The 17,475-nt window shown below is 32.5% G+C and overlaps 1 protein-coding gene across 1 annotated transcript in view; it reads right to left on the bottom strand.

Moving 5' to 3' along the window:
• LOC123670193 overlaps positions 1-15,675 on the bottom strand; it is a 36,390-nt gene extending 20,715 nt beyond the window's left edge. The window contains exons 1-4 of the mRNA XM_045603701.1: positions 15,460-15,675; positions 6,764-6,872; positions 4,002-4,026; positions 3,593-3,748 (exon numbers count right to left, since the gene is read on the bottom strand). Of these exons, the coding sequence (XP_045459657.1) occupies positions 3,593-3,748; positions 4,002-4,026; positions 6,764-6,872; positions 15,460-15,675 (506 nt within the window). The remainder of the gene's footprint in view (positions 1-3,592; positions 3,749-4,001; positions 4,027-6,763; positions 6,873-15,459) is intronic.
• Positions 15,676-17,475: the final 1,800 nt, after the last annotated feature.

Here is a 17,475-nt window from a genome sequence, read left to right on the forward strand (position 1 = left end):
ATACCGCATAACTTTTTACTAGGTGTACCGATTTTGATGATTTTTAATTTAATCGAAAGCTGATGTTTATCGTGTAGTCATATTAAAATTTCATCAAGATCTGATAACAAATTTTTGAGTAATCTTTAATAACGAGTATTTACTTGACTATATTTTCGTCTACCTTTGTTGTATTACATGTCGATGTAATTGAAGTCGGCTTTTTTTCCTTTGCGTACAAGTCGAATTCGTTCCACCCAGTCAAAAGTTCTGAAGTAACATATATACAAAAAAAAAAAGAAAAATACAGTCGAATTAAGAACCTCCTCCTTTTTTGGAAGTCGGTTAAAAATCAATCTGATACGTATTATTATTTTCTGTTGGTGTTCAATAAAGTGTATTGTTATGTTGTCATGTTAATCAACCACTCTTTAAAAAAATTCAATCGATTACGTAATTTGCCTAACTAAAAAAACATAAATAAAATAATAATTGAATAATTGTGTTTGCAGACAAACGAAAAAAAAAACCGACTTCAATTACATCGACAAGTAATACAACGTAGATCGACAAAAAAATAGTCAAGTAACTACGCGTTATCAAAGATTACTCAAAAAGTAGTTATCAGATCTCGATAAAATTTAAATGTGACCATATGGTGAACATCAGCTTTTCATTAAATTAAAAATTATCAAAATCGAAACACCCAGTAAAAAGTTATTGCAGATTTTCGAGAGTTTCCCTCGATTTCTCTGGGATCCCATCATCAGATCCTGGTTTTCCTTATCATGGTACTAAACTAGAGATATCCCCTTTCTAACAAAAAAAGAATTATCCAAATCGGTATATCCAGTAGAAAGTTATGCGGTATAATACAACGTAGGTCGACGAAAAAAGCGTCAAGTAAAAACGCATTATTAGATATAACTCGAAAAGTAGTTGTTAGATCTCAAATAAATTTAAATGGGACCAATTGGCACACACCACCTTTCGATTAAAACAAAATTTGTCGAAATCGGTTCACGCGATCAAAAGTTCTAATGTAACATACATAAAAAAAAAAAAAAATACAGTCGAATTGAGAACCTCCTCCTTTTTTTAAAAGTCGGTTAAAAAGTCGCCTTCATGATTTTTGTAAGTGTACAGTACATAATGTTTGAAATTGGTGTGATTTATTTAGCTATCTTTGTGTAATTATTGAATTTTTATCTTGTTCCAGCTTTTTCAATTGACTTTCTAATAGTTGTTCTTCACGCAGGCGGCTTTTCTCGTTTTTTTTTTAATTATAATATTATTTTTAACCATTGTTATATCGCCGCAATTATATGTTAATTAATATATATAACCTATACCTATGTATTAATAACTGCGACAAACATGAGACATTACAAATTATATAGGTACTAAGGCAAACATTTTATACTGTGTATGTACTACATTACATATATATACTATACTTACACTTATACTATGTACTACATGTATACACTATAATTATGTATGTATTTCATTACCCATTCTTACACACACCTCAACCATGTAATTACATACCTAATTCATAAATAAAGTACCTAAGTATTTCGATAATTACCCACAAAAATATAGACATGTATCAAGTCACAAAGAGTATCCAATTCAAAATAATAAAACATAAATAATAAGTAGTTTACGAAATTCAATAATAGTAAGCCGAGTCACAGCAATACGATGCAGAACAAATTCAATAAAACAAGCCAAATTCAGAAAAATAGCACTATGCGCTATATGTACTCGTAGTCAATCACAAACGAAAGATGCGAATACTAAAATATCGTCAACAATTAATAGCTGAATAGCCGGCGCACGCACACTAACAACACGACAGTCACACATAGAAAAAACGGGGCGGAGATGGCGCGGGGCGCGGTAGCGGCATGCAGCGCGACAGAAACATTTTATTCAAATACCTATTTTTGAAAAGTCTCTTCGGTACCCTTTCCTCTTAAGATATACGATTATAGGTATAACTTATTATAACCTTTTTTATGGTAATCAAATTTGTTCTAAAATAATGCACTATTTAGGTGGTCTTGTTAGGTCACTATTATAGGTGGTTTTATCATCACTTCAGCCTAATACAGTCCACTGATGGACATAGGCCTCCACAAGTTAGCGCCAAAAATGGCGTGAACTCATGTGTTTTGCCCATAGTCACCACGCTGGGCAGGCGGGTTGGTGACCGCACGGCTGGCTTTGTAGGTGGTTTTATATACATGATAAAATATTTATCCTAATAAATATTCATCACAAGTATTTTTTTTAAACAAAATTGTCCTTGACATCATTAGATTTAGATGATGCAGACTATAAGCTACGGCAATCGCTTACCATCAGGAGAGCCGTACGCTTGTTTACCAATCTACTTAGTTCTATAAAAAAAAACATTGACAATACAACGTAAGTAGACGAAAAAATAGACTAACAAATACGCGATGCTATAAAAACGTTTTGTATTTATTATTAAAATGTAATGTAAACGTAAATAACATTTGTAGTTATTATTTAAGCTCTTTATTGAAATTACAAACTTAGAATATTGACGGACTGTCCTAAGGCATCATTTTCTGTACCAGTCAATATTTAATCATCACTCATCATCACTTCAGCCTATCACAGTCTACTTAGTGCTGGACATAGGCCTCCAAAAGCTCGCGCCAAAAATGGCGTGAACTCATGTGTGCCCATAGTCACCACGCTGGTCAGGCGTGTTGGTAACCGCAGGGGCTTTGTCGCACCGAAGACGCTGCAGCCCGTCTTATGCCTGTGTATTTCACCGCTTGCAGTTGGATGGTTATCTCGCCATCGGTCGACTTTTTAAGTTTCAAGGTGGTAGTGGTACTGTGTTATACCTTAGTCGCTTGTTACGATACCCACGGGAAGAGAGGAGGTGGCTATATTCTTTACTCCCGTAACCACACAGCACACATAGCAGCACTGTTTAGAAGTTGCAAGTCACTTATAGATCATTGAAACAAAATTAAAACAATGAAATCATATTATATTTGAAAATATAACACCTCAATGGACGGTATGAAATCGCTTCAATACGACCACGGCAGCAAACAAGTGTACGGCCCACCTAATGGTTACCAGCGCAAGCACGTTTCCGACCCTCAAGCCTCCCATTGAACTCTGGCTATCTTACTCACTACGTGAACACAATACTACTTGAGATTAGTATTATGCAGCTGTGATCTTCTGTAAGGTTGACGTACTTCCTCAGACGGGCTGCTCCAGATTTTGAAGAGGCTATTTCCTACGATTATTGCAACCGTAATCAGGTCGTATAGGTACCACTAAGTTCTTTCTTAACTTCGGTATTTTTGGAAATTTTTATAACACTATGTTTGTAAGTACACGATATGTCTGATGGTAAGTTGATACCTTAACCTTTCAAAGCCTGTGACACGATTTGCCAGCACGTTATTAACTCTACCCCTGATCCTCGCTTGAAACTTGAAAGCAGTATTATTTGTCTTCTATAAGTTTGAGATACCTACTTTTCCAGTCAGGACTCGTCCAAAATGTTACATGAAAAATACTTATTTATAATATTAAAATAATAATTGATTACCCGCAACCAAGCTTTGCTCGCGGAGGCACTAATATTGACAGTCGCAAATCCGTTAGTTGTTCTGTATTATGACATAGTGTTGGTGATGAGGAAACATCTGAAGCTAGTGACGCCCGTTCAGATACGAACTGCCAAGACAACGATTCGTGCTCTTTACTGAAATACAAAATAATTAAATGTCATATTTTATACAACACAAATTAATTATAAAATAATTATCCATTGTTTACTACACTGTTAGAAGGAAAGTGAAAAGTAAAGTATTATTGATAAATAGCTACTAATCTCAAACCGTATTAAAGGAAAAGAAAATTAAAGGAAACAGAAAGTAACAAATGTATGTTAGCGAAAATTAAAGCTTTTACAATATTCTAATTTCACCATAAAAAATATTATATCTTAAACTTACTCTTTAACTGGAATCATTCCGACATCTGAAAAAAAAATCCGAAATTAGTAGTGGAAAAAAGTGTGGGTTGGTACAAATTGATCATAGGAAATCAAAAATATATGTTATTTAGATCAACTTGTTTCATTACATGTAGCGATTAAAGGAGAGGTCATATGAAAAGGAAATTTTCGTTCTACATGGCCCAGAAAATAAATACGACCTTTTTTAAATTTGTAGAACCTTATAATAAAACCTTCGTTATATAACTAACAATAAACAATAATGTCATTTATCTTTATCAATTCTTTCATATTTAAAGCATTCAAAAAATATGTAGATTTTATTCCTTTCATAAACATGCGGTATTTAAAGGGACGCATGCATTTTTGAAAGGCACAACATGTAATATCACACAAAATTACTCTTTATAAACGATATTATATCTTAATATTTAGTCAATTAGTAAGCTTGATCGAAATCTTACCAAACTTTTGTTCCAGTATGTATGAATATGGACGATCACAATAATTGCTAATCAAAAAGACAGCAACGTTTGAAACACACCATATAGTGGTAATAAAAACTTATTTATTTATTTTATTTACACTTTCGCGCACCAATACAAAGTTTTAACAGTATTACAAATGATATATAAAAATAGAATTTGCATTAGTTGCAACAGGCGGCCTTATCGCTAATACAGCGATCTCTTCCAGGTAACTTTTGGGCAGAGGACTAAATAAGGAGTGTGGGATGCGGCGCAAATATCACACAAATAATATACGTACATGTACACCACATACATATACAGGGATCTTCAATATCAGACTTTCTTTCGAACGGAGAGGCCGTTCGTGAGAATTACAGAGAAACTCAAATCGATTTTTTAAATAGTGCGGAGCAGTAGGATTGAAGAGGATAGTATAAAGGGGTTACTATGTGAGTATTCCTGCGAAGTCGTATAGGAAGCTACTTGAGCTTTTTTTCGAAATTCAGAAACATGGTCATATGTGCGAAGTCCAAATATAAACCGAATACCGAAGTTTTGTAGCCGCTCAAGTTTATTTACTTGTTCCTCATTTAGATTAACAAAGCACGTATCGACGTAATTAAGAATGGGAAGAAGAAGAGATTGCGCTATTATTATTTTAGTGGAAATAGGGAGAAAGTTACATAGCCTTTTTAGCGATTTCATCGAGGCAAACAATTTCCTTACTTACTTCATTAACATGAGGAATCCAAGAAAGACATTTATCAAAAGTAACTCCCAAATTTTTAACCTTATCACTTATCGGTAAACAAATCCCATCAATTATTAATGGCGGTATTTGCGTCTAGTTAATACGGGAAATTATCTTCTGACTGCCGACGACAATAACTTGCGTTTTTGTAGGATTAACCCTTAAACCATAAGACTTACTCCATCGTTGAATAGATGTAAGATCCTTATTCAACAAATTTATACATTGTGAAATTTCACTGAGATGAGATTGTGAGTAGATTTGAAGATCATCCGCGTACAAATGACAGAGAGAAGAGATGCGATTAGTGACAGATGGAATAAAAATCGAAAGTAATAGAGGGGACAACACGCCATCTTGCGGTACGCCAGCTTTACTCATACACCAGTTGGAAGAATGACCATCAATGTATATGCGTTGCCGACGATATAAAAACTTACTCTAAAGTGCAAAAATAATTGCGAGCTCAGCCTAGCTATCTCTGAATTGATAAAAATGGAAAGTTAGGAATCAGTGCAGCTACGCAACAAATATGGTGTTAACTCGAAATTGTTTTGATTTTGCGGGCAACTCCAATTATCCGTTTGAATACGTGTCCTTTTCATATGACCTCTGTCCTATTTGTCATGAATTATCAAGTGTAGATACTGCTATTTGCATTAGCGTTCCTGTCGATTGGCTACGCCAAAATTGTTTCCGTTTCCTATTAAGCATATTAGTGCCCGTAACATAACAACAATATTTTGTTATTTAATTAGAATTTCAATTAGAATCTTTAAATATATTTAGGTAAAAACTTAAATGAGAAACAAAATTACAGAAATGGGTTTAAATGATGCGTGCTTAGTAAAGTTATTATTGTATTTATTTTACTTAGCGAACTTTGGTTTTATCACATATATGCGGAATACATTGAAATTAATCCCATTACTTTTCCCTAAAAACATGCTTTCCAATGGAAAAGAAATGTTTATAATCAAACCAGTATCCAACGACGTATCGATGTTTTTATTGTGTTTTAAATTACTCGTACGTTTTCAGGCAATCTCATGAATGTTAAAAACCTGGTAAAACAAAATTAATAATCTAATATTTATCTTAAACGACTATAAACAATTTTTTATTATCATATCAAAAATCGACAGTTCCAGCGGGGATCGAACCTGCATCTCCGACTTACCGTGTCGGTGCTTTAGCCAATTAAGCTATGTAACGATGTACCAGTTAGATCGAAATTTTTGATATGATGATTTTATATTCGGTTTAAGCGACCGTGGCGCCGTCTATAGTGAGTTCTTTACAGAAACTCGTAACTATTCAAAGTTTCATATTACAATGAAAATCTTTGACAGAAGACGACACCATGCTATTTTTAATTTGAAAGTTTTTTTTTTTGTTACCCGATTTTATATTTGGTTTGGTAGTATACAGTTATCCTACATAAATTAGTTGTTTGAGACAAGATTTTAAAGATAATTCAGATATAAAGCGTAACGTAACAAATTTAGTTGGAAGGGAAAGGTTACGAGTATAACTTACGCCTAACTTTGATCTTTAGCCTAGACTGTGAGGTGATGTAATGAACCAGCTCTGCGTGGACCGCATCGTCTACTCGGTAACCATTCACGCTAATCACTTGATCGCCCACCTGCAAATAATAAAAAAAATTAGGTAAGTTAATTAGAAAAATAAAATGTTTGTACCCATTAAATAAAGACTATAACTAAAATGGTAATAGTAAAAAAGGCGACGATCTAATTCCAAGTAATTTTTATAGGATTAAATATTATTATAGTAGGGCGATATAAAATAAATAAATATATTATACAGTTTGATGGACTTTTACAAATTAATATACAAATTCATTTAAAATGTACTTCGAAATTAAGCATATCAACTAAATATGTAAATGTGGTGAAGTTGCGTGAATACGGCGGAGTTTTGAATGAGTGACGTCACGCACGCAATCTGCACTGATGTCAGCCACGTCGTAATGTGACGAAAGCACCACTTTCTTTGCGTTCTCGCAAAGAAGCCGGACGATACGCCTCATGCCCCACATATCGGACAACTTTCCTTCGGACTTTCGTACCACCTTTTTTTGGACACATTGCTCCCAGACGTTTCGGCGTCTTTTAGTTTCGCTTACGCGTAAAAAATAGTTAGGTCAAGTGAAACAGAAGAATAAATTCTTTCAACAAATATTTAACTGCACAATTAAATAAACCTTCAATATGTTTACTATAATAATAGTCATAACAGAAATACTTTTTTATTTGATGTCACTTAATGATATAATGAGGCAACGCTAAATTAACGCACAATATTTCAAGCTATTAAAGTAGAAGTATACAAGCGGACATTCGCTGCTTCTGAACTAATTCTCCTAAATTACATTACCTAGCATATTAAATGATATAACATCAACATTCTTCATACGATATTGTAATTCTATATTCTATATTATGTTTATGACAAAACCAAATTGATTAAATTTTTTTAAACTAGGGTATTTAGGTTATGACAAAAAATTGTAAAGTATCAAATAAAAACATATTTAAACGTATATTTAAAATGTTGAAACAACCTGACCATAAACACTACGTGTGATCATGTAAAGAGGTAATACATGTATGTCATGTCAATTGTTTTTGAAAAAAAGTGTAAAATCTTAAAAAAAAATATTTTTTGTTCCTTAGTTAACTTTTAGTTATCGTATTTTGTTACTTTATTTATAGACTCTGGTAATATATTTTCAATAATTGCTAAAGTACTACGATCTCATAGTTGAAATTTACTACGCATCCTGTAGACGTAATGATGGTGGCGAAATAGAAACTCGGATACTAATAATTAAATTTGAATATAAATTTTTAGCCTTTGCCGTTGGTTAGTTTTCACTTTGATCTATATTCCTAACTGAAAAATAAATAACACATTTTTAATTCATGTCCTTGTAAGTTAGAATGTTGATTATTTAAACCTCAAGTGATCTCCTTTTGTATAAATATTTGTCACAAATTTTGTCTACGATAAACGAATATGAAAATATGCTTTGTCTCGTGATATAAAGAAATTGTCAGTATTTTGAAACTGCTGAACAGATACATAAACAACATATTATAAAAATTAAGAGAAAATTAAAATAAATAAGACTTATTATGAATGATAAAGTTTAATTGAAGGCTATTATTATGCACTTAGTGCTCAATAACATTATACGAACGACATACTCTTTAAAATAAGTAGAGAAGCAATAAATCACATTATTTCAATAATTGCCATTTATTACAAATATCCTTTCATTTTATGACATCTTCAATTATTATTTTCTTTTGATAATAATGCAATGATAGGTCATATTTTTATCAGTTCGATAAGGAAATTATAAAGATAAAAAGTTATACTTCATTGGCTAGCTAACTTCACGTTGCTAACTTCTTCTTCATTGACTAGCTAACTTCAGGGTATTGGTTTTTTGTGATGGTATGCGCGCGTATTATTAAAATTAACTTGTCATTATTTTTCCCTAATGTGCCAAAATAAGTAAATAAGTCATTAACAATTTGGCATCAGTTGTCTAGACTATGGCAAATAGAGTTGCATCCAGTGGAGGCAGCCACTGAAGAATCAGTCTCCCAAAAAGTAGAACAGCTGAGAAGGATCTTGCAAGAGGCAATTTCCGAGACTCGGGGCGCTCCTCTGGAACAGAGAAAATGACTTTCCCGTCTCCCCCTCAATGATGCGTCGCGGAGTGCCATTGAGGCAGCCAACAGGTTGTTACCTACGTACATGGAAGGCAGCCTCGGCTTGGACTATGCGGGTTCTATTCTCTTCGTTGCCACTCTAGCGGTGCAACGTCTTGTCTGAGCCAATACTCAGGAGCCTGGTTGCGCTACTCATAAGAATAGCGATGTATCAGCCTGGAATAGGAAAGTAGAACGCCATATCGGTCTGGCCAGGGCCCTCATTGGTAAGCTGCTATCTTTCTGGTCGGGAAACACAAGGCCAAGGATTGCGCGCTCCGTTAGAGCGGCCTTCAACGGGCTAGGCGTCAGCCTCGACCAGTCTGACATAGCCGATTGATTAAATGTTGTTCTTTTAACTGATTGTGCTATATTTATATATACTTTTTTACATACGACTAGGGAGCCAAACAAGCATAAGGTACTTCAAACGGGCTGCTCGAGATATTGAGAAACTAAGTGTATTAAGCCGTTAGTAAAAAGGTATATCCGAAAAAGCCTGTTTGTAGTATTTTAAAGCAAATGGCATGTTTTTTGTTTGAACACGAATAACGAAATCTATAGATTCGATTTTAATCCTAGAAAGCATGTACCAGGGAAAGTTGTAAATAAACATTACGCTATGGCGCATAAAAACAGATTAGTAAAAAATAAAAGCGAAAGAAATCGCGGGTAGCTTATTACTTGTTTTATAAATAGCTTTACTAAAATATACTTTGTTGTACATTACTTACTAGCACTACAGATTTATATATAGAAAAAAGTATTTAAATTTTCGTCGGTTTGCCTCTTTCAGGCCCCACTGATATTTTGCTACCCATGGTCAAACATTAAAACAAAATTTTACGGATTTGCACATTTCATATGTTTTTCAAAACTAACTGTAAGCTGTAAAACAGTTAGAAGACAAACTAGAAAATACAAATAGTCCTACGCGATATAGTTCTAGGATGGGACTACCAGGCCATTATTTTCAACGATTTGTTTAAGCTAGTGGTCATCCCGTGGTCGAAATTCGACATTTGTTGTATTGTGTGTTGTGATTTGTACATTTTCAAGGTTTGTACTCCTTCTCTATATAAACTACTTATAAGTATGCGAAATTTCAGACTCCTCCGTCGTAATATATTCTTTAATCAAATTGCCAGCAATGTAGAAAGTTTCTCAAATAAAATTCTGGGTTTTCTACTCATCTGTATTCATATTCCGAAAAATTAGATTTATAGATTTGGGATTGACACACACGTCAGGCGGTCGAGAAGAAAAAAGAATGATACGTAGTGTTCACTCATATTTTACTAGATTTTGTATTGTTTTTTGTTTTAATGAAACAAATTTCAACGTAGAAGTAGACCATATTCAAATACGCAAAAGAATTTTATAAATCTCTCTAAAGATATTAAATTAATAATAAAATAAAAAGTAAAATATTATTTATGTTCCACATATCGATACAGTTTTACAGATTAGTCATGCCATGTTTACATAAGCTTAACGTATTTCGATACATAGTGATGATTCACCCACCTACTGATAACACCTGCTTTATAATATTTAACAATAAAATAATTTATGATAGATAACAGAATAAATAAACAATTAATATAACGTAAAACGGCAGATTTATCTTATTTTTTGTTGATCATTGCAGCCGTGACCACGGCGCTTGCAATTCTGCTAAAATGTCGTATAAAGATAGGTACTCATAATGCCAAACATGCTAAATATCATATTTTCTTGTAAATCATAGTGTTAGTGATCATGAAAGTTTGTATATTTATAATATCAAAATTTATTTTAATGTACATATACTAGTATAAGATATATAAATAATAAATGTGTATAAATATAGTGTGTATGTGTTTACATATGTGTTTATATGTTTATGTAGATATATACCGTTTAAATGTATTGTAATTAATTTAATTATATGTGCTAAACTTGCGTTGTTGATTGCGCACTACTACCGACATATTTTTCTTATACTACTTTTATTAAAGGTTGCCTGGAAGAGATCGCTTTAAGCGATAAGGCCGCCTTTGCATACATTATTTGTTTTTGTATCAAATCGTTCTAAAATGTATTTTCTTTTTTGTGTGTGCAATAAAGTTTAATAAATAAATAAATAAATAAATAAATAAATAAAATCTGTATCTGTATTTTGTTTTACAAATACAGCCATATTAAGTAAATTATTTATATGCTGAACGTTTTATAAATTTGCCAGCTGACCTGACAGACGTTGTTTTGTATTGTAAACTGCTAAACGGCTGTTTAAATAATCATTAAGTTTTTTTGAAATTTTCTGCAGATTTTTTAAAATTTAAATTCAACCGGAATCTTATACATTAGTGTTAGAAAACTTTCGAATAATTCGGCTAGAATTGGTCTGGACGTTCTTGCGTTTTAACTATTAAATTAAAAATATACCATTAAATTAATGTTTGATACTGAAATTAAAACATTCGTCTTTTCTTATTCCAGTACAAGCATAATATTATTAACTCGAACATTTAAGTTTTATGTTTTCTTTCAATCTAAAAATCATAGCTAATATATAAATTATATATAATAATAATCGAACATCGCTCGCTTTTCAACTATTTATCCTTATTTTTCGTCATTTGTTATTGCAAATGCTTTTACTTTAAGGTACTTCTTAAGGCGATTACGGCAATGGAATAAATTCCAGAGAGATTTTTCGAGCGTTGTTTAAAATTCATCTCATTGCAGTGAAGTTCAAAATCGCAGAACCTACATGTCACTCATGTATAAGAAATTTCGAGACATCTACATTGGCAATAGAGCTACGTGGTAGGTTATGATTAACATTAGTTCCTGCTTTGATTGAAAGGCTAATTTGTAGAGCTGGGGCCAGTACAGGCTTTTGATATCGATATTTTGATATTTTATATCTACAAATATTATAAATTACGCGTAAAAATGTAGTCAAATGAAATCGTAAATGATGCATAATGCACCATGCATTATAATTCATTAGTATCGCATTATGTGGTTGATAAGACGCTGCGATTGTATCCCAAGTAATGTTTCATGAATATATTTTTAATATTTACGTAAATTTACGTGAAATCAAACATAAAACAGCAATTACCGTAACTTTAAAACGAATTAATTGTTGAATGAAGTATGATTGCTTTTCTATTTTAGCAAGCGTTATACAAGAAAAGTTTAGCTTGAGAGGCGCATGCGCACGCTAGTCATAGAAAGTATACCTACTATTGACCACAGCAGATAATTCAGTGACTCACCTACAGAATCTTCTAATTTCTGAAGTCACGTATTTTTTTAAAGTATTTTTTATTTATACATATACATATTGTGGTTATTACCACGTTCTGTACTGTGAATTTGTACATCCATGATCATATTCAATTGTAATTTTCGTATTTCACAAAAAAGGTGATACCAGAAGAAATTTCACCACTTCTCAGATTTATATATGTGCGCAAAACGACCTTATTGTTTCCTAAGAACAGCGGACATAAACATTTTGACGATGTTTCGTAAGTTTTTATCAAGGAAGTAATTGTGAGAAATTTTATTTTTTAAATACAATGCTCATCATAAGACTGTAAACTACTACATTTTATTAGATAACTCATTCTTTTATATCATCATCTTACAAATATAATAAAGAAGTTTTTGTTTATATGTTCCGGATTCACGCAAAAAGTCCAATTAACATACATTAAAATTTATAAATATACAATAATTAACGTAATCGTTTCAACGTTTAAATAAATAAAAGCAAAAAGTGTTTCAAATGATGTCAGAATAAAGAGTAGATTAAGTATTTGAACTCTAACTAATTAACAATTGGGTCAGTATCTTATACATAATATAAATAATAACATGAGAAAAAATTATATTTGGTACGTTTTTAATTGAGGATACGGATTAGGAATTTATTCTGTAATGTTATAAATTCAGTAATAAAATTATATATACACGCATACATTTGATTTTTTCCAAAGTGGAAAATTTTAACTGCGTACGCAATATCATGAGTTTTTGCTTTACAATGAAAATAAGTGGATAAATATTTTAATTTTACCCACAAGTAAGACGGGGTTCATGAATTCCGGAAATATAGTGCGCGAATTATGCTGGCAAATAATAAAATATATTGTTTTTCTTTATAGGTACTTTTCTGCGTAAAGTTTGTTCATAATAAGGTATCGAATTTTACAAAGGCCAAATAAAGCAATAAGGTTACTCAGTAAATAGGTAGGATAGGACTTAAGTAAAAGAATATCTAAACTAATATTAAACGATGGCGGGTTCAAATCTGATTTGGCATTGCTGTTTCAAAGTGGTAAATTTGTCTCAGACTCATTGGACAATATCCTAATTTAAGTTCTATATTTCTAAAAAAATTCGGAGTCATTATACATATATGCATTCCAGCCATTAAGATTTGTCCTTCAGAAGTTTTTGATAAGCAATGGGATGCTTAAAAGAAGTGAAAGATATTTAACTTTACTTCTACTACTAAGGGTTGTCCATAAAATACGTTTGCAATAAGAATCTGGTGTCTTTTCTTAGCATGATTCGATATGATAATGGGGAAAATTTCACTAGAAGCGTGCGTTATTGACATAAGGAGAGAGGTCCGAAACCGTAAAGATTCACGTGAGTTATTTTATGGACGGTCTCTTATACTATAAACTTTAACAGAAAGTACAAAAAAATCATAAGAATATAACCAAATCTATGGCACTGATAGAAATCAAGTTATGCTCTTGTATTTCATATTTCTCAGAGCATCTACAAGTGATCTAGAGGCAACAGCAATTGTTACGTGAGCGCTCAAAAGAATGGAATGCTTCTTGCGACAATTCAACCTCGGACGCGTGTAATTATCAAGCGGGCTCCGAACAAACTATAGTTAATTGTGAGAGGTTTTCACATATTATATCAAACGACGGGACACACCATATTCGTGGGATTCCTACTGCACAATGAACACACCACATATCAACAATGAATTTTATATTTATTTCGAAAATTATGTACACATAACAAACGATTATAATAATATAATATATACTTATAATTATTTAAAAAAATGTAAGATTGCTTATTTGTGGTCTATAAACTCTAAAATTACTTGAATGATTTGATAATAGCGATTTAATCTTAGTATTAAATTTTTTATAGTCTGATAATCGTCTTTTTAGTTTTTATGTACTTACAAATTTTTTTATTACAAGAAATGTCTTATAGTGACATAACAAAATAGACAATTAAATAATTATATAATTGTGTTTGCAGGCAAACGAAGAAAAACCGACTTCAATTATATCGACAAGTAATACAACGTAGGTAGACGAAAAAATAGTCAAGTAAATACGCATTATCAAAGATTACTCCAAAAGTTGTAAATCAGATCTCGATGAAATTTAAATGTGGCCACATGATAAACATCGGCTTCCGATTAAATTAAAAATCATCAAAATCGGTACACAGTAAAAAGTTATGCGGATTTTCGAGAGTTTCCCTCGATTTCTCTGGGATCCTATCATCAGATCCTGGTTTCCTTATCATAGTACCAAACTAGGGATATCTCCTTGCCTAAAGAATTATCAAAATCGGTTCATAAACGACGGAATTACATACATAATATATATATATATATATACACATATATATATATACGGTCGAATTGAGTAAACTCCTCCTTTTTTTGAAGTCGGTTAAAAAATCATTAGATCTGTACAGGCAAATAATGTATGGAAAAAAATCTTGTAACATTAACACCGCAAAACTTTGTCAAACAATAAATAATGCACAATCGCTCATATGCCTATGCAAAAAGTTTAGTTATAATAAAAACTCAAACACAATGTAGTAAAATTGCCACCAAGTACTATTAAGCAATCGCTATTACGCAACGATTTAAGTATACTTAATTGCCACTGAAATTGTTGATTCGTTTCTGTCCTACCAATATACGACAAAACATTGTTTTTATGTCATTTACAGTATATCGCTGTGTGGCTACGGCAATAAAGAATTTAGCCACCCCCTCTCTTCTCGTGGGTGTCGTAAGAGGCAACTAAGGGCTAACACAGTTCCAGTACAATCTTGGATCTTAAAAAGTCGACCGATGGCGAGATAACCATCCAAATGCTGGCTTTGAAATACACAGGCCAAAGACGGGCAGCAGCGTCTTCGGTGCGACAAAGCCAGCCCTGCGGTCACCAACCCGCCTGCCCAGCGTGGCGACTATGGGCAAAACACATGAGTTCACGCCATTTTTGGCACGAACTTGTGGAGGCCTATGTCCAGTAGTGGACTGCGATAGGCCGAAGTGAAGTGTGTATATAGTGTGAAGTATATATACCAGATCTATGGATACATTAGGAATTTTCTACCACAACATAAAATTAGAGTAAATTATATTTAAAAAAAACATATAACCGACACATAAGAAAAATCTAAAAACTTATATGAACACGTTACCTTCAAACCTTGAAGATGAGCCTCAGAGTTAAGCTCAACTTTAGAGATAAAAAAGCCTGTGGCATATTCTCGTCCACCTCGCAAGGAGAATCCGAAGGCAGGTGCTGCCTTCCTCGGCCGCAGAAGGCGAACAACCCGAACTCTTCGCTCTACACCTGCCGTCAGGTCAGCACGCGAACCTGACGTCGTGGTTGACGCCGTCGACATCGCGTACATTATCGTACTGAAAATGTACGAAAAATAATAGTTAATTACGTGCATATAACAAAAATTAAATACACATTTAATTCATGCTTAAATTGTATTAATTTAAGCAAATACAAGTTAAAAAAAATTTAGAATTACTTTGTTGTTCATTTAATAGATACGGATTAAAATTTTATTATAATACAAATTAATTCAGGTAATTTATTCATTTGTTTCAACCGTTTTCAATGGTGCCAAAACAGCACAATTTCGAAATGATTTTGCCAGTGTCAACTAAAAGGAGAAATCTTATCTGGAATGAGTTATCAGCAAAAGATATTTGAGTTGACATATGCCATAATAATCTATATACTTATACGTTTAGCTAAATACTTAACAATCGATTTTTCTCCGAGTACTGTGGCGTTATTCTTAATTACTAGTCGTTGCCCAGTGGTTGAAATTCAACCATAATTAATTTAAATTATAAGTTTGAACATATAGTATATTAGTTAGTAAGACAAACAATATTAATTTATAGTCTATAATCTATTCTCAATTTGATTGACGCGTGTGTGTCAGATATATGGTAGTGTGTGTAATATTTTTTCTATTCATTTTATATAAATACATATATATGCTTAATAACATTTTATACTTAATTTAAAAATATATATTAGCATTCTGCATTACTCTATATACCTAAACTATAAGTGTGCAAAATTTCATACTCCTCGGTCCGCGCAATTTTCGTAAAAAGGGGTATAAAGTTTTTGATTCACGTATTAAATATGTAGGATATGTAAGATATTCGCTTTGCCTTTATCCACCAGCTATAATAAGTCAACAGTCTAAGTCTTCAATACGTAACGGATATTTTTTTTTGCAAAACTTCAGAACAGTACCTACTTATAATATAATACAAAACACCCGGTAAATACAATAATATTTTAGATTTTTAAGTAAGGCACTATCAGCGCGTCAGCCAACCGTTTCATTTTGAACGATTTTTTTGATTGTTCATTATTTTAAGACAGTAATATCTTAAATATTTATGCGAATGATGTAGTGTAAAAACAAATTTAAACTATATTAAATGCTCAAGGTAATGAACACGAACACTTGAATAATAAATAACAATATTAAAGGAATAATTGTACATCCTTAAACTAGATACACTTAAAACTAGTATTTAATACTAGTTTAAAGTCTATCTTGAAAAAGAGACACATGGTATCGCGAACTTTTATTTACTCGTTTGTATTACGTTATTATTTCAATAGAATACAGTGCTACTTTTACAGAATTATTTATTTGTACACAGTACTTCTCATACATATAAAAGCACGTAGGTACAGTGCACATATAGTAGGTACTTTAAAAGTTTTACTGTATTCAGGGAAATTAAAGCCCGCATTAACCTCTAATAAGAAGCCTTAGATGTACGTGACTATTATGGCTTTTTTTATTTGTGGGTATTTACTTTAAGAAATAGAAATAACATGAATGCATTGAATGTTGTTTATTACTAAATGTGTCTTTAAAAACAGAGACGGAAGCATTCGTCCAGTAGATATTGGAACTACCTTAAGCCTATTTAACGGCTACGGCTATTGGTACAGCATTAAAGAATATAGCCACCCCATCTCTTCCCTTGGGTATCGTAAGAGGCGACTAAAGGATAAACACAGTTCCACTACCACCTAGGAACTTATAAAGCCGACCAATGGCGGGATAACCATCCAACTGCTGGCTTTGAAATACACAGGCCGAAGACGGGCAGCAGCGTCTTCGGTGCCAAAAAGCCAGCCCTGTGGTCACTAACCCGCC

Source organism: Melitaea cinxia, chromosome 4, assembly GCF_905220565.1.
Source record: "Melitaea cinxia chromosome 4, ilMelCinx1.1, whole genome shotgun sequence".
Classification (NCBI taxonomy): Eukaryota; Metazoa; Arthropoda; class Insecta; order Lepidoptera; family Nymphalidae; genus Melitaea; species Melitaea cinxia.